Here is a 24,494-nt window from a genome sequence, read left to right as displayed (position 1 = left end):
CTTATGGCCCATTAACTTGATCCCTGTTTCCAAAGGTCCCCAAATAAATTGACACAGAGTCCAGGATGGAATTGTAAAGGCCACAGCTTTATTTATACAAATAGTATTTGCATAACATGTAAATCTCTAACCAATAACAGTAACAGGGGAATGCTTGCCACTGCACAGAACACACCACCGGAGTGAACGGGCCCCCCTGCCATGTCGGCCACCAGGTGCAGATGCACTGTGGAGGGCAAGTGGTAGCAAGTGGGTCTCACTCTGTGCCAACGACTCCTGGGCCCAATACCCAGGGAGGTAATGACCCATACTCCGCTAGGCAGAGGAACCTGAGCCCCTTACCACCTGGTAAGCATTCCCTACCGCTAGCACCCACTGCTGTGACTGAAACAAGGGAGGGTGGGCGGAACGTTGCCCTTTGTGCTAATACATATGGCGGGAAACGGAACTCCCTGCACCCTTTATATCCTCTCCTAGCCACTCCTCTCACACTGCCCTTGCTACTGCCCAGCTTTTTAGTCCTCCCTGCCTTCCTAGCCCAGGCAAGGCTCCCCTTCCGTTAACCCTTTGGTGTCCAGGGGGCATCATTCTCTGCAAGAATAAATCTTTTAGGACACACTAAGAAGAATTTGCTGTGAAACTGCAGGGCCATTGTATTGGCTCCCAGTGCAGGCACAACATCCAGATTTTTTGAACATGGGGCGGACTCTTGGCATGCATTTTTCCCACAGGCCAAGAATCTGTTTCATGTGGCATTATCCTAAGGGCTAGGTGACACGGGATGGATTGTCAGCCTGCAGATAAACGTAGGCTGACAATACGCTCCTACACCCAAAAATCCTTCTAGTTGTGCCTGCATCTGGAAGCATTGAATCCCAAGTGCAGGTACACACAGCAAATATCTGCCAACAACGCAAAACTTAGCATTTGTTGGTGGATATTGGCTGCGTGTGCCAGCACTCGGGCAGATTCAGTGCTTCAAATGGGCAGCTGTGTTACCTCATTTGTACTATTTCTTGCATGATTGCTGTGTATGCCTGCAATATCACATCTTATCTACCAGCACAATTAATCGGTAACTGCTGTTGGCCATGTATGTCTGGAAATACTGTAATGTTTTTAAGAATGGAAAGCAACTGAAGCGAAGTCTAAGAACAAGGAGAGTAGGAAATCTATAAAAGAGGGGCTATGAATGGGGAAATAGAAGAGAGGACGGAAAAAATTGCATGAGGGTCAGAGAGGAATGAAAGCATATGTATAGTAGTAGGTTACGAGTAGTTAATGGGCAAAGAAGTAAGAAAAGTATGAACAGAGGGAAAAAAATGGAGCAGAACATAAGTGGAAGAGTGGAAAAAAAGAGGGCAGAATAAAGCAGAAATGATAAAAAGAGTTAGGGGCATCTTTATTATAGTGTGTAAGCCAACATCACCAGTGGCATTGCCCATAGCAAACAATCAGATCTTTGCTTTTGTTTTCTAACACATGGCGAATGTTCAAATCTAATTGCCGATTGGTGGCTTTGTGCAACATCACTAATAGTGTCTTTTTGATCAAATCCTTGGAAAGAAGCATAGGAAATCTCACCTGTAAGCAGCACAGATAAATAATCTGTGACCTTTAAATGATCAAAGGTTGGGCCCTTAAGGAGAGGAAGGGAATGGCAACAGTATGATAGAATGAGTCAGTAAATCATTGCATAAGTAAACATTAACCAGTGGGAGTGCATAAGGAAGTAGCTGCAAACAATATGGGTTGTAATACTCTCAGAATTGGTTGCTAAAGGAAGGCAAAAAAGCTAGAAAGACTTTAAAATGACTCTGAAGTTTACCAATATTAAGGTTAAAAAAATTTATATAAGTGTTTCATTTGACACCAGTGTAATATTTGTGAAGGCTTTAATATACTTTTTTATTCATGCCCCCTTTAAAGGCATCTTGATAATGGGGCTTTCATATTTGTTAACATTATAATATTAATGGCACAGATTTTATGTATTAATAAAGTAATGTTAAAAAATGTATATGCGAATAGTGGTTTTTACATCTAGTAGAATTTCCTATAAAGCACACCAAAACAGCGTGTTAATTTTCGATAAACTTCAATACAATCTCCAAACTCATGGACGATTTATTTGTGTGCCCAGTCACTGTTCCCATGCACAGACAGCACCAAATAGCATGGATTTGATCATCACAATGGAACATTTACAGCATGAATAATACCACAAATGGTGTATAGGCACAGTACAATTATACATTAATACTGATAATTTAATTAGAAAACCGAGTTAAAAATATACAACCCTATATATAGACCATGAACAGGAAACATTCCAAGATTTTGCTTAGCAGGGCTCTTTTATTCATCTTTCTTTGATGTTTTATTTAATTCCTGTAGGTTGATACTGAACTCCTTAAACATCTGTATAAGGACAACTCCTGTTGACATGGTCGTGAATCCACATACAATAGCCAAGGAGTCTACTGCTCCCACTTTTGTCCACTCTTGGAAAAGTATGGCAGTTGCCAACAAAACTAGGGTGGTGAATGCCACATAATAGATTGCACTAAATATGCAGGAGTCAAATGATTCCAGTGCTTTGTTGATGTATCTAAACTGAATGAGGATGCTGCAGCCCAGTACAGCTAGGAGAGTCACAAAGATGTAAAGCGCTCTTGAGTTGGTAGAATTACTTGCAAAGGCTTCCTGAGCCACCAGACCAATACCTTTGGTGCAGGGCACAGTGAAGGTGCCCAATAAGGAACAAATACCAGTATAAACCATTATGTTTCTGTGCCCCTGGCTTGGAGCTATCCAGAATATCAGCATAAATAGCATAAGAAGTACAACCAACAGGTAGGTCATAAATGCTGAAAAAGAGAAATGTCATCAGAATGTTATTTGTCATATTGTAATACTGGTAAAGCCTCATATTTTGGTTAATTTGTATAAATGTACCACTGACAGAAGCTAATACAATAATGCTACAGTCATGAGAGCTAACTAGGCTTATTAAAGAACTGATAGATTCATATTAAAGCTCTGATAGAACTTAGAATCACTTCAAAGATTTAAAGGAAATATTTTTTCCCCAGTTCGCCTTTCCATCAACATTGTTTTTAGGTGAAAGATCAGCTAGTTATGACAAACGTTGCAAGCTTCTGACCCTTGAACACGTCCTACTTAGCAGCAATGTAGGTATAGGAACTTAATAAATAGCAGGCAGTGAAAAGTGCAATGATATAGTAACTGAATATAGTATAGTATGAGTAACTGAAATTAAAAAGGGAGTACAAAGCAGCTATTATAAAAATAAGCATTAATATATGAACAAAACATAAAACAAAACATGCAAATGAAACAAAGCTGAAGAATTTTGTCTCTGTCCCTGCAGTCATTTGTTCAGTGTTTCTACTGTAAAGCTTGTCTCAATAAATGTGGCCTGTTGTATTTAACTGCATCAGACAATGGTAACCCATTCATGGAGTGGCTACGCTGCAGCAATAATCTATTCCCAGTTCAACTTTAGTCTCTTGTATCATCATATAGGAAAGAAACTGCAGCACAGCTCTCAGCATGAGGCTAATGTCCCACGGGGCTGCTGCACAATGGCTCCAAGTACAGGCACAGGGAAAGGCTGATGCCAGCGTAGGGGCTGATTCTTGGCCTGTGTTTGCAGCCTTGTGGGGCATCAACCTAAAAATTCTTTTAGCCTGCAGGGTAGGAGGAGAGCAACTAGCATAACTGGCGGTGCCTAACACTTGGCATTCCCAAGTGATTCTATCTTTCCTTTTTGTTTCATTTTGGTAAAGCTCCCCTTGATAAGATACACAACATCATAGTTATTTTACAATTGATGACAACCATGATTCAGCCTGTTTGGCCACAGTTTCTCTAATTCTTATATATAATAATCAACATTTTGACCCAGGTCCAGTTCCATGACAAAAATAACCTCTTTTTTTCTCTTGAAAAATCCACTAAGATATGGTAAAATTTGGTGAAGCTTCTGGTACTGAAATGTATCTGGCCATTTATGTGGTTAGCTTAAAGGGGAACTGTCACTCACACATAAAAAGCTAGAATAAAAAAGTCATTTGTAAATTAAACATGAAACCCGAATTCTATTTTTATTACAACATCCATACCTGTTTTATATGTATTTAAAAACCTGAGCTGTCAATCATATATTACCTGCCCTGGCTCTGTGCCTGGGGCGGGGCAGTTAATATTCTTTCACTTTTCATTCAGCACTTTGTAGATGTCATTGCATTTATGTATCTTGTACTTTGACATGGAAATCAGGTGCTAGATTGTGGAGCATTAAGAAGTTTTTGGGATGATGAAATGCTTGTCTTAATAACAGTGTTTACAAAATGGCAGCTGCCTGCTTGCTGTAATTGAGTACTTGCAAGACATACACTATAATGTTTTATAGTGTAAGTAAATTGCTTAACTAACATGATAAAAAAGAATTTGTTATCATTCCTGAAAGTGACAGGTCCCTTTTAAAGGGATTCATGATTCATGTTATGGTTTTGACTTGGGCAAGCTGGAATTGGATTTTTACTATTGATTGCTATTCTCATATCTACCACTAGGTGGGGCAGATGACACCTGCATTTTTTAGCAATGCAGGTATCAGGGAGCTGCTATCTTGCTAGCACTCCAACTTGCAGCGCAGAAGTAAAGAGTAACTGGAGTTTATTAGCGCACAAGTCACATGGCTGTGGGCACCTGGGAAACTAAGAATATGTGTCTAATTTCAAAATTACATTAAAAAAAATTTGCAGTGCAGTGAAGAATTCTGCTGGAGCAGCACTAGTAACTGATGTGTTTAGTAAAAAACATGTTTTCATCCTTCTTTTCTGTAGAGGCATACTTTTAATAATATAAAATCTGAGGACCATGTCAAGACCAGTCATGGCTCCAAAAGTGAGATTTTTTTTTAAACATCTCTCTTGGCTAACAAGATTCTGTTTTTTGGGGGGTTATCTCCCAAATGCAGCTATGGAACAATAATCCCAACACATACTTTGTGTATGGTCAGGCACCTTCTACTGCCAACTACTTTGTAAATAAATAGAATTCCTGCATTCAGAGCACTGGACCCTTTGGGATGTCTCACAAACAATGCAGGCCCATTAAGGACCCATGACCACCCCTTCCCACGTGCCCCTAACATCTAGTGCTGCTGTAAGGGGAGTGGGGCCTGAGAATATGGGTGGTGGGAAAGCCCTTACACTACGGTGTATAATAGATATGTTAACTGATTATTTTTATTGATATTTGTTGTGTCTTTATGTGAAATTTCTTTGTAGCGTGCTTGCCTTTAAAATGAATGTTGGCCTCCCTACATAGAAACTACAATGGTAGAGAATCAACCTATCAGACCATTACTTTGGCCAGTACCATTACTTTGGACACTTTTCTGAGAAATGACCAGGTGGGGTTTAAAACTGTTTTTGAAAATGTATGAACCTTATTAATAAAACATACATTTGAGTATTAAAATATTTTTATTTTCTAGCAGATTTGACTAGATAAGACACACTTCCCTTATATTTTACTCTTATTTTACTTAGCCTTAGAGTGATGCCGCAGCCTCATTTTAATTAACTGCTGCATTGAGCATATACTAAAAGTTGAGACTTAGGGTAATTTTTCATAACACATATTGCCTGACTGGAACACATGTAAGTTTCCTTTTTAAATGTAGCAAACACTTGGAGGTGCCAATTGGTAAGGTGCCCCCTATTATGAAAATTGATTTCCTTTAACCCATTTGGGGGGTGGCTAAGTTGTGTGTAATAGGGTCATGACCAAAGCCAACTTATTTTTAGAATGGAAATGTTGGAAAGTATGAGGGTTTGTGCAATTGTAGCACCAACCTGCTCTCTGTAGGATAGAAGAATAGAATGTAAGTATTAAATGTATTTTAAGGAGAACTGGGCACTGTACCTGGATTTGTGAACTTTTCTTCCAGTTCCAATAGAGATGTTACACCATCAGACTTTGGGGAATGGATAATCAAAACAACCGAACCCACACAGCAAAGCAGACATCCCAGCTTCCCCAGGAAATTAAGATTTTCTTTTAGAAGGTATGAAGCTAAAATAGACCTTAAAAACAAAACAGAGCATTACAGGTGTGGGGCCCATTATCTGGAAACCCATTATCCAGAAAGTTCCAAATTACAGAAAGGCCATCTCCCATAGACTCCATTTTAAGGAAATAATTTAGATTTTTACAAACCATTTCATTTTTCTCTGTAATAATAAAACAATACCTTGTACTTAATCCCAACTAAGATATAATTAATCCTCACTAGAGGCAAAAGAATCCTATTGGGTTTATTTAATGCTTAAATGATTTTTTGCAGACTTAAGATAGGGAGATCCAAATTACAGAAAGACCCCTTATCCGGAAAACCCTTGGTCCTGAGCATTCTGGATAACAGGTCAAATACCTGTACTTCCATAAACAGTGCTTAGGGAGATGCAATAACTGGGTGTAGTGCACTTTCCACTCTCCAAGAAGCATATTTATGCTATACTTACATCAGAAAAAGAGACTTAAGACTGATCAATGCTGAAAAAATCACAAATATTATTTACTATTTTATCTTGAATGAAATAAGGGAACTACTGTATTGGAGAGGTGTTGTGTTAGTTGCCAAGTTAATATAAATAAGCTGCCTGGCATTTTTTAAAATCGTTGTCAAGGGCATTGCTTTAAATAAATATAAATAAGGCTTTCTGGAAAGCATATTCTATGCCATGTTTTGCTAAATATTAAATGCATGCATGCAAATCGCATGTTCAAATGATGTAGTTTCTCTATATTTTATCACAGTTTATGGCACATCTGTCTGTCTGAAAATGTGGAGTCTGGATCTATTGATGCCTCTTCCATTACCGTATGATTCCATACAATACGAGTACGACTGCAGCAAGTATCATGCCCATTACTTGCTTATATCACTTACCCAAATGGAATACCCAGGGCACCCAGGGGTGTAACAAGCACTGCAGGAGCAGCAGTGTATGCCAAGAAATTGCCAATCTGCCCAACTGCCACTTAAAGGGGAGAGAGAAAGAGTATTAAAGGTATCACAGAAATAATGCTCCCTAAAATGTTAATGTAATATGCAAGCCATATGCAAGTTTTATAATGCACCACCCTATACATATACACACACACACACACATATATATATTACTTACCATAATTTCTGTTTCCTGGTCACTTCCATGGTAGCATTCACTAATGGGTTAAGACCCCCTGCAGGCCAGCTGACAAGACACTCCCCCCAACAGGTTAAAAATTCAACTTCCTCCTCCTCCCTCCCTGGTGAATGCTGCCATGGAAGTTACCAGTAAACAGAAATTACGGTAAGTAAGAAACAATTTCCTGTTTTCTCTTGGTCACCCATGGTCAGCATTTACTGATGGGAATTCCACGGAGACTGCTTGTATAATGGAAGCCAGAGATTTCATCTTGAATTTTTTTGCTGTTAGGAATTTGTTGACTCATCTCATATCCAGCAACGGTATAAGAGCCCCTAAGGCCTTTTTTAAAGGACCTGCTTTGAACAAAAACATACCCCTGTATTGTTTAAACATGTAACCCCCTGTGCTTTTCACACCTTTAATCCCTGCATTGTTCACCCCTGCACTGTTCATACCTCAGGCTCACACTGTAAGCACCCACATTATTCACCTGTTCACACCTGTATGGCACACACAGGCAGCATAGGGCAGGCATAGTACAGCACACACAGGCAGCATAGGGCAGGCATAGAATGGCACACAGGCAGCATAGGGCAGGCATAGTACATAGTATGGCATCCAATTTTTCACCTAATAGCATCTCACCCTCAAAGGGTAACGGACATAGGTTATTTTTAGAAGCTGCATCTGCAGCCCAAGGGTTAAGCCACAACACTCTGCTGGTAGCTACAGACAGAGCCATAGATCTAGCTGAAAAATGGACAAGATCTAATGAAGCTTCTGAAATAAATTCTGCAGCCAATTTGCAATCTGAAAGCATTTCCAACAGCTTGGGCTTCTTCACATTAGAGATTGCTTCACAATTCAACCAACCACCATCAACTAACCAACTAGTCACAGATGTTAGTGCCAGTGCTGGTTTGCAGGCAGCGCCCGCTTTCCCAAATGATTTTCCCAACTTGAGTTCCTCTAGTATTCCTTAAATATTAACTTTTATACAAACAAGTAATTTTACACTATATTCACTTACCTGTTCACTAACCCTAGATCATGGTGCAATACTCACTTCTTCACTAACTTATTCAATTGGATATGCCTGATATTGCTGAAGGTGGGCATATCAGGGAAAGATCAGCTTGTCTGGCAACCTTGCCAAACAAGCCGATCTTATAATTTGTGTTGGCCAACGTGATGCTTAGTATGATAAGGAGCAAAGCCAAGTAAGTAGTAAAGTACTGCAGCACTTCTAATGCTAAAATAGCCATATGTGCAGCCCAGGCTTCATCAAGTAGTGCATATATTAGGCCACTTAGGGGCAGATTTATCAAAACACGAGTTCGAATCCCGAATGGGAAAAATTCGGATTGGAAATGACAATTTCTGAAGATCGCAAATATCACGAAAATGCTTACGAAAAAATCGTATTAGTCACGATAATATCATATTGACGATCCGAAAGTCACAAAATTTTCTTCCCGAACAATTGTAAACAGCAGCAAAACCGATCCGATTTTTTCGCACTAAAGATACTAAAAAGCCGCGGAAAATACGATTGGACTGATAGAATGAACGCTCAGAGCGTTCGTGGATAAGTAAATGTGCCCCTTAGTGTCTATTGAATTTCCATTATATGACTACAGGTGGCAGCCAAGGTGGCTGTATTTAATATTTTAAGGCACTTTTTCAGCTTTTTTTTTTTTTTATTTATAAAATTGCATTATGAGGCGTAAGCAATATTCGACATGTGAAATTTAAAACAGAGAAACTTACTTGTAATAGTTCCAGCCCACCAGATAATGTCAGCTAAGTATGAGCCACCTAAAGAAACAAACAATGTGAGTAAACTGGACACCAATCACTTGCACTTTGCTGTAATACAAGGCCCTACAGGTCCCAGATTTCACTTTTTGTGGGGCCCCACTGAGCTTTATTTAATGGAGTGTAGGATTAGATTAACCATGTGTGACAACACAACTGTCTTGAGAATGTGCTTTATGTAGTTGATAGTTTTGATTTTATTTTCATTTTGGTGTAATTAGTAATGGATTTTTAACACTTACGCGGTTAACTTATTTATAGGCAACAGCACTTATATTTGTGATATTTCACTGTTTTGAATTTTTTACCTTTACATCTTTTAACCTGTCACTTTAAATTGCTCTCTATCACTTCCTGTCCAGGATTTACATATTGGGGCATTTAAAGTTTACTACTTGGTTTGTATGATTGTTCCCAATGAGGATCTTTTGGGTGAGTACTTAATCATATGCACTAGTCAGTTTGGTTTCACCATGCACCATGAAGTAAAACTTTGCATTTTTCTTAAATACATTTTCTTGCACATAATCCTGACAAGTGTGATACTCTCTCCTGCATTTTCTAGCTGTTGTTGAATTACAACTCAAAACATACAGTGACAATCTTGGAAATTGTAGTTCAATAAAACATAAAGAACTACAGGTTAGATTATAAATACCAGTGTAATGTTGCCCCAAATAGGAAGTTTTACCACAACCCATGACACCTGTAAGGGCACCATAATTATGTATAATTCTGTTTCAGAGTGATCTACGTCCATGAGGACTATCTATTACCACTGCTACTGATGGTTTCATCTTATGCCTCCAGCTGTTCTAAAATGTGGAACGTAAGTTGTACTACAGTTGTGAGTAACTGGTAGGAGAACCCTGGAGCAAAGTAGCTATTATTTCAGTAAAGGCTAATTGAAGAAGCCTAATGGCAGATGGCTGGCAGCTGTTGCTCACACTACCTTTCCTGCGAGCTCTGAGGATGCCTTTCCTTTGTAGTACGAAAGTTGATCCATTCAATAAACTAGATAAAACAGCAATACTCAGTCCTAGGACAGGCAACTCAGCTTCCAGTTCCATTCTTCCTTTCTGCCTGCAGCAGGCTGCCCATCCTCTGAGCACTTGTCACACACTGCAGCACCAGTGCCCCACCCCTTCCACACACACACACAGAAATGACTTTGACTGATAAAGAATTTTTTTTTTATGAAAACTTTATTGCCTAAAAATGAGAAACAACCACATAGTTCTGTGGGGCAATGTGCCTATACAGGAGTGCCTAGATGGCTGGCTAAATGTGTGTTATTATTCCTACAGCCGGTGTTCCCTCTAAGACCTGTGGCTCATGTAATAAGGGCTGTGGTAAAATTTGGCCTTTGCATACCCCCCAACTGTCCCGCTTTTCGCGGGACAGTCCCGGTTTTTACAGAGCGTCCCGCTGTCCCGGATTGTTCAATGAATGTCCCGCATTACGGAAATGCAGAACATTCATTAAACTATCCAGGCCAGCGGGATGCGCTGGCTGCAGCGGAGCGCTCCGACTCCGTCTCTTCTTGCGGCTCCTACTTCTTATTCAGCTCCTCGTACGGCGGCGACAGGTCCTTTTATAAGGTTGCGCCCGTGCACACGGGCGCAACCTTATAAAAGGTCCTGTCGCCGCCGTACGAGGAGCCGAATAAGGAGCAGGAGCCACAAGAAGTCTATGGGGGCCGCTATGTATGGGGGAATTTTCTATTGGAGGTACTCTCTATGGGGGCAATTGGGGGGCTCTGTGTATGGGGGGCACTGTATGGGGGGACACTGTGTAAGGAGGGCTACTGTGTATGGGGGGGCACTGTGTAAGGAGGGCTTCTGTGTATGGGGGGCTACTGTGTAAGGAGGGCTACTGTGTATGGGGGGGCACTGTGTAAGGAGGGCTACTGTGTATGGGGGCACTGTGTATGGGGGGGCTCTGTGTATGGGGGGCTCTGTGTATGGGGGGGCTCTGTGTATGGGGGGGCACTGTATGGGGGGACACTGTGTAAGGAGGGCTACTGTGTATGGGGGGCACTGTGTATGGGGGGTACTGTGTATGGGGGCACCGTGTATGGGGGTACTGTGTATAGGGGCACTTTCTATGGGGGCATTGTGTATGGAGGGTACTTTCTATGGGGGCACTGTGTATGGGGGCTACTGTCTGTGGGGCAATTGAGGGCATGGTCTATGGGGTCAATTGGGGGCACTGTCTATGTGGGGGTACTGTTTATGGGGGCAAATGGGGCACTGTGTATGGGGGGCACTGTCTATTGGGCCATCGTGGGCACTATTTTAAAAATGGGGTGTGGCAATTGGGGCATGGTCACAAAGTGGGCATGGTCAAGTCTTTTTGTCCCTCTTTTCATTTTTCAAATGTTGGGAGGTATGCCTTTGGGCTGCATAGGGTGGTGGCAAACTGTGTGCAAGTTGATTAAAGAAGGTTACATTGGAGTATAGAAGCTGACAAAGGCTTGCTTAGTAACACCTAAGGGCAGATTTATCAAAATGTGAGTTTAGAGATTAATACATAAAAACTCACATTCTATTCATTCCTATGGGGTTTTTAGAAGTGTATTTATCAATGAGTGCAATAGTTCATCATTTGATAAGTTTGCTTTTAAAAATTCCATAGGATTGAATAGAACATGGCTGAGTTTTTATGTATGAATCTCTAAACTCACATTTTTATAAATCTGCCCCCTAGCTAGTTGGTAAGGTGCTTGGCAGGTCAGTATGTGAACTAGGGTTACCACTCAGTCAGTATTTGACCCCCAGTTAATCACCAGCTGGGGCTGGGCCAGAATTACAAATTTACCTGCAATGTAATTGCCAGTACATTTGTAATACCCTACATATCCCTTCCTTCCCTGACCCTCTTCCAAAGGATTACTCCTTCTAGGTACAGATCTGCCCCTTTTCCTGCCCCATGTTATGCCCTTGCCTACTTCCCCGACCCAAAGGCTGTTATTATAAGGAAAAAAAGGTGGCAACCCTAATGACAACCCTAGGATTGGCTAGTGGGGTGACACTGGTTGCTGGGTCAATTTTGCCAGGATAATTCAGGATTGTTGCCAAGAACAGATGTTGGGGTCACATGGTAAACATCTGGAAGTATGAACAGCTGTGGCAAGATACTCACTGTGAGGAGGGTCTTGAGAAGCCCCCAAAAATCTTCAAGTTTGTTGCAGCATAGTAGCAGACAGAGAGCTTTCAGTGGAGGAGATGTTGAACTGGACCACTGTGGCTTCATCCACGATCAGGAAGAACATTGGGGTTTTCAGCTCAGGTCCACGCAGTACTTTGGTGGCAGGTGGTCTGTATTGTGAGTCTACATTGTCAGGGACCAGAGCCTGACTGGCGTCATCCATGCCGTGTCACCAGGTAGGTGGGAAGATAGCAACTGGGCAATTCTTACCACTTCCCTACCACAAGGTTGTTTCTACCTCCTCATACCACCTCTATATGTCACCTGGGATCAGAACAACCCTACTCTCAAATCCTGGATGAGCTGGGTGAGTTGAACAGTCTTATTCCACAATTTAGAAGCATGTCCTCTCCGCTACCAGTAAACAAAGTAAGCATGTGTTTCCTCTGTATTCCTATTGCTCCCAGGCTATGACACTTCAGGGGCCCAATGCAGTGCTCATTGACCCTCAAATACTTACGGGGCACGAGATTCTAATGGTGTGATAAGCAACCACTGGTGCTTCAGTTAATGCTGATTTACTAGCATTCTAACTTCAGCATAAGCTGAAACACCACTGGTTTCTTATCATGACTTTTGAATTTCATCACTACTACTGCCAGTAATATACCTTATAGACAAAACTGGTCAGATATCTGCCAACCCAACATTCCTTTTAGAATTATGCTAGTCCTACCTTTGCTGCTCTAACGGCCTCTATTTTTGTAGGAAGGCTTTCAACTTAACATTGGAACATTGTTGGTGGGATCTGGTTCCATTTAGCCTCAAGATGTTTTTTTACTCTGTAATTAATATTCTGATGGCCAAAGAGAACAGCAGGGGGCGCTGCTGTTTCAAATTCAGAACAACTAATATCTTGGAGACAAGAAAAAAAGAACTCTAAGCAATATTACATTTATTTGTGTTTAGTTCACCTTTAATTTTGTTCTGGGCTTGTCACTGATCTACTAGGCCTATAGTAGACTAGCCATTTTGATTATGCTGTTTGTAATGGTGATCAAAACCCTTCTTATGCACGACAGGTCAATTCCCATTACCAGTGAAAAGTCTGTCATCACACAATCACAGCTGCATTTTGTGACCATAATCATGGGTATAGGGATAGTCAGAGTGCCTCTCATTGATTTATGTGGGAAGTGACCTGCTGTAAGTCCCAGGGACATTGGTCCCCATTACAACTATATAATCCATCAAAATGAATAGAGCGCACAAAGAGAGAGAGAAAACACCTGCACAAAAGGGTAAGAATAATTGGAGAAAGAATAGGTTTTGCTAGGGCATCAAACAATTGAATCTCTGCCAGATTTGAGCACCGGGTCAACAATCAGATCATACTGTGGACATACTGTTGGACAAGGACTGCCCCTGTTTAACAGGATTTTCACAGCTGTCTGATGCATACAGTATGTTATTGATTTTCAAAAAGGCAGTGCCAAGCACCCCATACATGGGTAAATATGTTGCCCACTCGATCTGAAGAAGTCCGCATCAGAAGCTTTTATTGGCCTGTGTATGGCCAATGGTAGACTAAGGTAGTGATTTCTAAACTGTGAAGCTGCCCCCCCACAATGTGGTCTGCAGAGAATGCCTATTTGCTAGCTTACCCATGGAATCCTAGACTGAAGGTTAATTAAGGTTAGATGTGGGGATAAAGCATTACAATATATTTGCTGTCCTTGAAATTCTTGAAGCTATCACCAAATGGCAGATATCAGTGTTTTCATACACACTACATGGCCAAAGGTATGTGCTGAGGTGGAATTGAATGCTCTCTGCTGAGTTTGATTGTCTTTGGAACCAATATAAGGTTGGATGGAAAGATGAATTGTGTTTCACCTTCTGGCTGGCTGGCGTCCTGTTGGGTTTAATGTTTAATTTATTTTTTAGCAGACGTTATGGATAGATCCCTTATCCGGAAAACCCCAGGTCCCAAGCATTCTGGATAACAGGTCCCATATCTGTATTCCAAACAGTTTTACACACCTGCTGTAAATTGCAAGTAATGATTTCCTTAACCCTCCTTGAATTCAAGTTTTGGAATTTGCCTCTCAAACTAAAAAATAAATAAAATATCCAGGACATCTAGCAGCAGTGTTGGCAGAGGCACTAATACAATTTTTCACGTAGCTGACAATACTGAAAATAAAACCATAACATTGGGGACTGGGCAGTGTTATATAACGTGAAGATATTTTTTTTCATCATCTTTTTATTGTGTTTTAACTTTTTAGTACAATCACAAACATAAAAAAAATGCAACTGTGAGTCACAAAAAAATATATATGTCCCCTACATACATATGTAATCCTCATTCCTCCCAAACACAATTTCTTTGCAGATGTAGCATCTGATATACTTCATATCAAGGACATTTCTAAATACAAAGATTTTCTCTGGGACAGAGGCAGGGGCCTTGGAGCCAATAGTTTCATGTGCATCCAGGTCCAGCTCCAGCAACCTAATGTTTCATTTGGGACCCAGTAAAGGTATAAATAGTGGCTGTCTTCTGAACCATTCAAAATAACTATTTACAGCTCTGATTCCGAAACCTTATTGAGGAATCAGTATAGGGTAAGGGATACAAAACTTTCGAATAGGCCTACCCTAATGGCTTTAAAGGGTGAAGACAGGATACAATTTGAATTGGCAGGTGACACCTAAGCATATGGCATATCTGATTTGCATAAGCACCATGACAAAAAGTGCTATGCAAAACTGTTGCAGGTAAATTGGAGGATGTGTTTGATATAACTAACAGCAAACAAACAAAAAGAAAAAGCCAAACAGGAATGCATATTTAATTGTTAAAATCCGTTCATTATTTACAAGAGTTTATCTAGATCAACAAGTGTGTGGACACAGTCAGACATATGTATTTAGTGACTGAGATGTTATTGACTTATGGTGGGTCATCATGGGCATAATATGATCAGAGAAGTTAGTGGGGCATAATACATAGTGCTTCTGAAACAAATGGATATAAATGGCACGACTTGGTAGAGTTTTATTAAGGGGTCATAAAATTGAACAGGTCAAATGCATTCTTCTGCTCTTCCGCTTTATATATCTGTTCTTATCTCCAATGTTGCAAACAAGATCTGCACCCACAGGGCTTAGAAGACTAAAAATTTGCATTCATTTCAGAGACTAAAGGTGGCCATACACGCACCGATAATATCGTACGAAACCTCGATATTCGGTGCGTGTATGGTATGTCGGCGAATCGACCGATATCGCAGGAAGCTGCTGATATCGGCCGACTCGCCGATCGGGCCAGTTAAAAGATTTTGATCAGGCGCCATAGAAGGCGCCTGACCAAAATCTCCCTTCAGCGCTGAATCGGCAGAAGGAGGTAGAAATCCTATTGTTTCTACCTCCTTACCTGCCGATTCAGCCCTGAATGGTGTGTGGCAGATCTGACGATGTTTATCGCCACGTGTATGGCCAGCTTAACATTTCAGCTAAGTCCCAAGCCTTTATCAAAGTGACAAAGCTCCCCATATACATTCAAATTCAAACACATTCCCTCCTGAGCCCTGCAATCAGCTCTTTTGATGATATAGTTCCCCAAACAGCGGAGTCCCGCATAAAACTTTGCACCACTCCTCTGGAATGCTCTACCACCTTGCATCAGGAAAGCCCCCCATTCAGGACTCACATTTGTGCCCATGGCTGCAAAGCGGGCGGGGGCAGAACAGACCAATCAGCAATCTGCTTTGCACACATATTGTACTTGTAGCACATCACTGACAGGGCAACAGAATGTCATATTTTCCCCCCTGGCACAAATCAGATGTCAGAGCACAGTAAACAATTTGTAAAAATGGTTAAACATTGTGAAGAGAAGCAGGTATTGCAGGAAAGCACCTTGAAAATAAAGTGTTTTATTTCTCTTTTTGGGATATTGCTAGCGCCCTCCATGAAAAAAGTGAGGTTTTGTTCCCTAGCACAAGAACACCTTCAGGTGATGAAAAAAAATGAATATAGTTTTTTTCAAATTTGGAATCTAAGGCTTTGGTGGCGACGGAAATGGCTAGCAACCGCCAGGAATTGTTTGTTTACCCTGACAAAAGTAAAGGCCACAAGCAAAGAAAATAAATAAAAAAAAGTAAGCAGATATGTTTGCGTACAAGAAATTGCCTGTCACTCCCCCTAAGTCCTGTACGTCTGGCGTCAGTGCGCTTATATACGTGATGGTGTGAGGTCACAGTCTCGCGAGATGAGACGTGTGATGCCTGGGTTAGCTCTCCGGCACAAGCCAAGGAGCTGGACATTAACGGGGCTGCGGGATCTTTAAACAGCGATCGGGGACCGTAGGCAGCGTAAAGAAAAACGGGACTGTCCCGCGAATAGCGGGTCTATTGGGCGGTATGTAAAATGCTTGTGGCTTGGTGTCCATGTACAGGAACACACATCCTTGCTGTTAGATGCTCCTGTTTATTAATTCATGACTTGACTTGACATGACATGTATGTTCTTCGGATCTACATGCTTAGATTGTGTATATGGCCATGTCATCTCACTCTGTTTATATTGTTTTGAATGTATGTAAATGTGCTAAGTCAGGTTTGTACAGTGGCATTTGTTTGTGCAGTCCCATCCTGCCCTACAATCAAGCTCTGTCAGGGGGTTTGGGGATTTGTGTTGTTTAGCATAAGAGCCATTGGTTTGTGATCCATTAAATATGATCTATTTTATGATTTAAAATGTCTGTCTATACAATGCATAGATTCTGTTTTAGGAATAGGGGTAAATCAGGTTTAAACTTAGCTTCACACTGCTGTAATTACATTTTTACTAAAAAAACATACTAATGCCAGCTATTTGGCTTTCCACAGGCTGCTATGCTGGAAAGCACTCCGCAATTGGCATTATAGGATGCTAGCCATTCCGCATCTTGTACCCCACCAGACCTCAAAAGTAACTGCAGGATATCTTACCCTGTGTGAGGCCAAAGTTGTGATTGGATAAACATCAAACCACCCACATTCTACTGAGCTTCTCTGTTGCAAATGACAGGTGGGCATATCCAAAATCTCTTGTCTTGGAACCTGTGATGTGCATGCTAAGGGATTGTTCAAAACATTTAATTTTTCCTGTAATGTGGATAACAAAAACATTTAGGAATATTTATGTTGGTTGCTAAACTGTATGGTGAGTGCACATAAAAAGTGATCACAAAGCAGTGTGGTGGGCTGGTATTGTCAGTGTCAGAGGCTGTAAACTTCCTAGTATTCCCTGATGAAATAAAATATAATTAGATCGACAAGTAGTTATCCTAAAGGTGATCTTTACACAGTGTTTTTTTTTTTTTTTTTTTTTTTTGCACAATGAAATAAATTCTATTCAACTTCCAGAATAAAATAAATGAATTCAGCTCCCCTCCAGGTCTTCTGCTGTGTTGTTTGAGGATTCATTGCAAGAATTGCAGAGAATAGAAAGAGACAGACAGATAATTATTTCAATAGCAGTTACAAATTATTGCAAAAAAACAAACATAAATGGGGTTATGTAATAAAAGGCCATAAGTTTGCCCAGGAGCAGTAACCTATAACAACCAATCAGCAGGTGGAATTTACTTGCCAGTTGTTTAAAAGCAAACATCTTATTGGTTGCTATATGTTACTGCTCCTGGGCAAACTCTGTGCTTTTTATTATATATGGGGATTAGAATATGGAATAAATATAGATTTGATTGTTGCTTTGAATTGCATTTTCTTCTGTTTGAAAAAAATATTTGCGCAGAGAACACCTTTAACGTTATTTGTAAATTAAACTGCTATTGAAAGCAGAATCTGTCTGTTATTCTATGCTCTCACTGCTGCCTCTGATTACTTTTAAAAAGTATCCAGCTCTCATGCTTGTTTATAGATTTGTCTGATAGTCAGTAAAAGCATTGCAGAGAACAACATTCCAAGCAATTACATTTACAAATAATTTTAAAAATCATTTAACATTTTCATGAGCAAATTGGAAAGCTGCATAGAATAACTTTCTCTTTTTATTAAACAATATGTTGCATTTAGGGTTGCACCCCTTTTAAAGGGCATGTCAACCCCAAATATATTTTTTCGCATAATGAAAGAAAACATAATTCTAAGAAACTTTCCAATATGAAATTATTAAAAATTTGTAGCGCTTTAAACATTATTTGTAAATGTAATTGCTATTGAAAGCAGCATTTGCTGAACTCTTAGTTTGTTGCATTTTAAACAATGTTGCAAACATTGCTTCTCCAGCAAGGCAGGTCTGTCAGTCTTCTGGCTTGTGTTACAATGTTTCAACACACAAAGCCACCAGGGCAGAGAATAGAAAAGGACAGACAAGCACTGCTTCTAATAGCAATTATAAATAAAAACTAGAAAGGCAAGTTTGAGAACAAACTTCATGTTGGGTTGAAAAACATGAAGTCACTGAATGGGCTCTGCCCACTTTCTCTAACCTTGCACCACAGTTATACAGTAAAAACCACTGTGCAAAGTTTGGGGACCCTGGTTTTAATAGTGTCTGAATGGCAGCAACTTAAATTTCCCCACTGAAAGTCAACAACATCTGATTGGTGGTTGGTGGCTCCACCCCCTTTTTCTAACCTGGAACTGCAGTTAACCAGTGACCAACTCTGCAAAGTTTAGGGGCCCTAGGATTAATAGTTAAAGAACGGCAGCAATTAAAATTTAAACCAATAAAAGTCAATAGGTGAATTGTGATTGGTGGCTCTGCCCACTTTTTCTAACCTCGAGTCGAAGTCACCCAGTGACAAACAGTGGACACCCTGGCATAAATAGTTAGAGAATGACAGCATTTTAAGTTTAAAACAAAAAAATTCAATGGATGAAATCTGATTGGCTGTTAGTGGCCCAACCTACTTTTCCTATTTTTGAACTGCAGCCCCCCAGTGACCAACTTTGCAAATTTTGGGGACTCAGGCATAAAAATTGTGAGGCTGACAGCATTTTACACTTCACCATTGAAAGTAAATAGGTGAAATGTTATTGGCTGTTGGTGCCTCCGCCAACTTTTTTCTAACTTTGAATGGCAAATACCCAGTGACTAACTCTGGAAACTTTAACAATACTGGAATTAATATTTAAATAATGGCATCAGTTTAAATATAAACCAATGAAATCTAATGGGTGGAAATGGATTGGCTGTTGGTGACTCCTCCCACTTGTTTGGGAACCCTGATATAAATAGTGTGAGCAAAGCAACATTTTAAATATAAACCAAAAAAATTCAATAGGTGAAGTATGATTGGCTGCTGGTGGCTCCACCCACTTTTTAAAACCTAAAAATGCAGTTCCCTAGTGACCCTGGTGTTAATACTGTGAGAATGGCAGCAGGTTGAATTTCCAATTGAAAATCAATAGGTAAAATCTGATTGGCTGTTGTTGGCTCCACCCACTTTTTCTAACTCTGAACTGCAGTTACCAGGTGACTAGCTCTGCAAAGTTTGGAGACCTTAGTATTAATATTTAAAGAATGGCTGCAGTTTAAATTTAAACATATGAAGTCTATAGGTGAAATCTAATTAGTTGTTGTTGGACCCACCCACTTTTCTAAACTTGGAACATAGTCACCCAGTGACAAACTGTGCAAAGTTTGGGGACCCTGACATTAAACATGTGAGAATAGCAGCAGTTAAAATTTTCCCACTGAAAACAATGAAAGAAATGTGATTGGCTTTTGGTGGCCCCGTCCACTTTTTCTAACCTTGAGTACAAAGTCACGCAGTGACTGACTGTGCAAAGTTTGCGTAAAACCAATAAAATTCAATAGGTGAAATCTGATTGGCTGTTGGTGGCCCCGCCCACTTGTTCAAAACTAAAACTGTAGTCCTCTAGTGACCAACTGTGAAAAGTTTGGGGACCCTGGTGTTAATACTGTGAGAATGGCAGCAGGTTGAATTTCCCCATTTAGAGTCAATAGGTAAAATCTGATTGGCTGTTGGTGGCTCCACCCACTTACAAAAAACCTTAAATGCGTAGTCACCCAGTGTCTGACTATGCAAAGTTTGGGAACCCTGGCAACAAACCAATAAAAATCAATAGGTGAAATCTGATTGGTTGTTGGTGGCTCCGCCCACTTTTCAAAACTGAAATTGCAGTCCCCTAGTGACCAACTGTGAAACGTTTGGGGACCCTGGTGTTAATTCTGTGAGAATGGCAGCAGATTGAATTTCCCCATTGAAAGTCATTAGGTAAACTCTGATTGGCTGTTGGTGGCTCCACACACTTTTTCTTACCTTGAACCACACTTACCTGGTACCCAACTCTGCAAAGTTTGGGGACCCTGGTGTTATTACTGTGAGAATGGCAGCAGGTTGGATTTCTGCCAAGTTAATAGGTAAAATCTGATTGGCTGTTCACATCTCCGCCCACTTTGGGCATCCAACAATCATCATATTTTCATTGAGGCTAAGCCCATGACGGTGTGATTCAAGTTTGGGGAGTGTAGCCTCAAAGCTGTAAGTTTGGCAGCAGTTTCAATTTCCCCATAAAAGTCAATGGGTACAATATGATTGGCTGTTGTTGGCCCCTCTCACTTTGTGGTTTAAAAAAAAAAAAAAAAAAAAAAACCTGAATGCGTAGTCACCCAGTGACTGACTGTGCAAAGTTTGGAAAATCTGGCATCAAACCAATAAAAATCAATAGGTGAAATTTGATTGATTGGCTGTTGGTGGCTCCGCCCACTTTTCAAAACTTAAACTGCAGTCCCCTAGTGATCAAGTGTGAAAAGTTTGGGGACCCTGCTGTTATTACTGTGAGAATGGCAGCAGGTTTGATTTCCACCAAATCAATAGGTAAACTCTGATTGGCGGTTCACAGCTCAGCCCACTTTTGGGCATCCAATAATCATATTATTTTCATTCAGGCTGACCCCATGACTGTGTGATTCAAGTTTGGGGAGTGCAGCCTCAAAGCTGTAAGATTGGCAGCAGTTTCAATTTCCCCATTAAAGTCAATGATTAAAATTTGATTGGCTGTTGTTGGCCCCTCCCACTTTGGGGTCATCCAACAAATGTTGCTGCTTCATTCGGGGTGACCCCATGATTATGTTATTCAAGTTTGGGGGGTGTAGCTTCAGAGCTGTAAGTGCGGCAGCAGTTTGAAAATCTTCCCTGTCAAAGTCAATAGGAAAATTGGGGGGTTCGGAGCGGCGCCACAAAAAGACGGGGGGCACAATCGCTTAGAAAAGCACAAGCAACCTGCTCCGCTATTGGGCGAAGATGTGTGGGGAGTTTGGGTGTTGTACCCCTAAAACTGTAGGAGGAGTAGCGTTTAGAAAATGGGGGGCGCTAAGAATAAGAAGAAGAAGCGGAAGAATAAGCTAAAGTCGAAGAACCGTATGTTGGGGTTTTCAACCCAACATAATAACTCAAAAACCATTACAAACTTGTAATAAATGTATATTGCAAAGCTGCTTACAATTTTGGTTTCTTTTATTAGGCAAAGAATTATATTTTGCGTTGCCTTGTCCTTTAAACTGTGTCACTACCATATTAGACTCTAGTGTTATGGCTTTCATCACCACCACAAATAATGTGGACACAGCAAAAACTGAATGTGGAGATTGGTCTACTCTATTATTACAGCTTGTTTGTATGGTCATAGGCTGCGCTAAGTAATATTCTATAGCAAACTGTCATTGGGTTTTGTTTTATTTTCTTTGTGGTTATTACCAATTTGAACTTTGTGCAGAGGCTCCCCAGTCTGGAACAGTTTGCCAGGGTACTATTTATGCTAGCAACCAAGCAACAGTTTGAATGTCAGATTGGAAGTTGAATATAAGAATCTGAATATATATGAACAGAAAGGCCATAGCTCCTTTATATTTTGTATAATTAAGGATAATGGCACATGTGGCGTTTTGCCTTCAGCAAAATTCAAATCTCCTCTGTCATTCTGTTATTGTTCTTTATACTAAATGAAAAGCACCCTTTGATGCACGTGGATTGGTAACAAACGGAGCTTAATTTTGAATGGGATAAGGTTTTGAACACAGAAAACACAAGCACAGCGGTAGTATTAAAAAAAAAATAATTCTTTATATAATATGCAGAAGATTTAACAGAAATCAATTTTAATTACAGAAAATAACACATAAAATTGTAAGATAATACATACCACAAAAATGTGCATAGGCAAAAAGGAGACACACAAGTTAGCGGATACACTTGCCAAAGATGAGAATTACCCCAACGTTTCGGCAAAGAGCCTTTCTCAAGGGGAATCCTCTATTTATTATAATTTATATCATATTTATATTTATAACAAGCGGAACAGAACAAAATTCTCAAACAAGAGGTCTGCCTGTGCCACTCTGTAGGGTATAATTTGCAATCTCACCCAGTCCCCAAACTGATCAGTACCAATAGTACGTGGATACCTGTCAGGATTGGCAGGCCAGCATACACCAACAGACGATCGTACTGAACTTTCTTTAAACAGAAAAAATTCTTAGATCATTTGCTGCTGGTGTTTAATTTTTTTTTTTACTTATAGTTTTGGTTTTTTTTAACTGTTTGCTTCCCTGGGACCCAACATTTACACTGCTATCTGATCACTCTGGTCAGAAAGTAAAATAATCCTGTGGCTAGTTTTTCATTACTTATCAGCCCTTTTGTATTTATTGCACAGTCTAGTTCAAACCACTGCACTGGTTGCTAGGGTAAGTTGCACCCTAGTTGAAAAGATCAGCAGTTCTCCTTGGTCTCTCCTCTATATGGGACCTGGTTAATGGAACAGTAACATAAAAAAATTAAAGTGTTTTAAAGTAATTAAAATATAATGTTCTATTGCTCTGCAAAAAACTGGTGTTTCTGCTACAGAAAAGCTACTATATAAATAAGCTGCTGTGTAGCCATGGGGGCAGCCATTCAAGCTGGAAAAAAGGAGAAAAGGCACAGGTTACATAGCTGATAACTAGTAGATAAGCCCCATATTATGGGGGTTTATCTGTTATCTGCTAAGTAACCTGTGCCTTTTCTCCTTTTTTCCAGCTTGAATGGCTGCCCCCATGGCTACACAGCAGCTTGCTTATATAAACTATAGTAGTCTTTCTGAGGAAAACACACCAGTTGTAGCAATGCAGGGCAACAGTACATTATATTGTAATTACTTTTATAGACTTTCATTTTTTGGTGTTACTGTTCCTTTAACAACCTGAGGGAACTGAACCCCCTAGCATTCAATATGTTAGAGAAAAGAACCAGCACAACATGTCTTTATTTTTTCTTATACGAGTGACACCCTAGCAACCAGATACTAGTTTAATTTCCAATTCGGAAAGAAGCCAAGCAAAAAGGTAAATAAAAAAAAAAAACTATGATAAATTTGGGGAACTGTAGATTTATTGAACAGTAATTCCCATGTTTTACCAAATCCTCCACAGTACATTTGCCTGAATACTTTGCATATTCAAATCTGAAAAAAGCTGCATCAGGTGGGAACAAAACATTCAGTTGTCCAGAGCTTTAAAATCACATGAATTTGAGAGCTCAGATTTGGTTTGGTGCATCCCTATTGGGGGAAAAATAAATCAAAGTATATTATATGAATACATTGTTAAAATGAAGGTGAGAAATGCAAAAATAATCATTGCAACAATACTGCAGATGCCAAAGCATTTACACCAAGCTGATCTTGTACCTGTACAAGACAAGGGTTTAGGCACTGTTGTGTTTTGTGGTAGTAAGCACTTGGGTACCCCCCCACCCATAACATCCCAGACACCTAAATAATGAATGTGCATAGAGGTTTTATTTAAGCCAATTTCTATATGTAATATATGGCATAGATTGTTTACTTTTGGTAATTAAATATAATGTATTGGTAACTTCAAGGCTTTTTCCTTTTGTGTGCTAGGATCTTTTTTTTTTATTCTGTTTGGGAAAATTTACCTTCTAATTGCAAGGGTCAGAGTTAGTTTGAGACTCATCATGATTAGCATTAGATTTAGGGTGAAAGTTCATTTGCTGTTCTGGATATTCTTGGAATCCCAGCCTCAAAGCCAGAGTGAGATTTAAGGAGAGTACTAATTTGCTGTTCAAGATATTCTTGGAACTAGTGATGGGCACAACTTCAACTCAGGAGCTATGAGCCTACTCCTAGTCCTGGAAGGCTTTGGAGTTTGGAGGTGGAATTTAGGTTTTTGTCAACTTAGTGTTTTGCTACTTTAAAAATGTTATGCTAATGCTAACTGCAAATGTTTACCAAAATGCAGTGTTAAATGCTT

At 40.1% G+C, this 24,494-nt stretch overlaps 2 protein-coding genes across 5 annotated transcripts in view; one reads left to right on the top strand and one right to left on the bottom strand.

Annotated features, from left to right (window-relative positions):
• Positions 1–66: 66 nt before the first annotated feature.
• On the bottom strand, positions 67–10,192 carry nipa1 (NIPA magnesium transporter 1). The gene is made up of 5 exons (XM_002936985.5): positions 10,003–10,192; positions 9,003–9,050; positions 6,989–7,079; positions 5,962–6,122; positions 67–2,870 (listed from the first exon to the last, which is right to left on the bottom strand). Exons 1-5 carry the CDS (start codon positions 10,118–10,120, stop codon positions 2,359–2,361), a joined length of 930 nt encoding a protein of 309 aa, XP_002937031.1. The 5' UTR covers positions 10,121–10,192; the 3' UTR covers positions 67–2,358.
• A 6,258-nt stretch (positions 10,193–16,450) lies between these two features.
• Positions 16,451–24,494, top strand: part of herc2 (HECT and RLD domain containing E3 ubiquitin protein ligase 2) — a 122,225-nt gene continuing 114,181 nt past the window's right edge. For 2 of the 4 annotated variants that reach the window (XM_012957702.3, XM_012957700.3), the window contains exons 1-2: positions 16,452–16,628; positions 17,099–17,279. The gene's annotated coding sequence lies outside the window, so the exon portion shown is untranslated. Of the gene's footprint in view, positions 16,629–17,098; positions 17,280–24,494 lie in introns of all 4 variants that reach the window. The other 2 variants (XM_012957703.3, XM_012957701.3) reach the window with 2 other exon arrangements.

The sequence above is a fragment of the Xenopus tropicalis genome, chromosome 2 (assembly GCF_000004195.4).
Source record: "Xenopus tropicalis strain Nigerian chromosome 2, UCB_Xtro_10.0, whole genome shotgun sequence".
NCBI classification, from domain to species: Eukaryota; Metazoa; Chordata; class Amphibia; order Anura; family Pipidae; genus Xenopus; species Xenopus tropicalis.
Note: the sequence above shows the minus strand (reverse complement) of the source record. Positions and strands in the feature narration are given on the sequence as shown.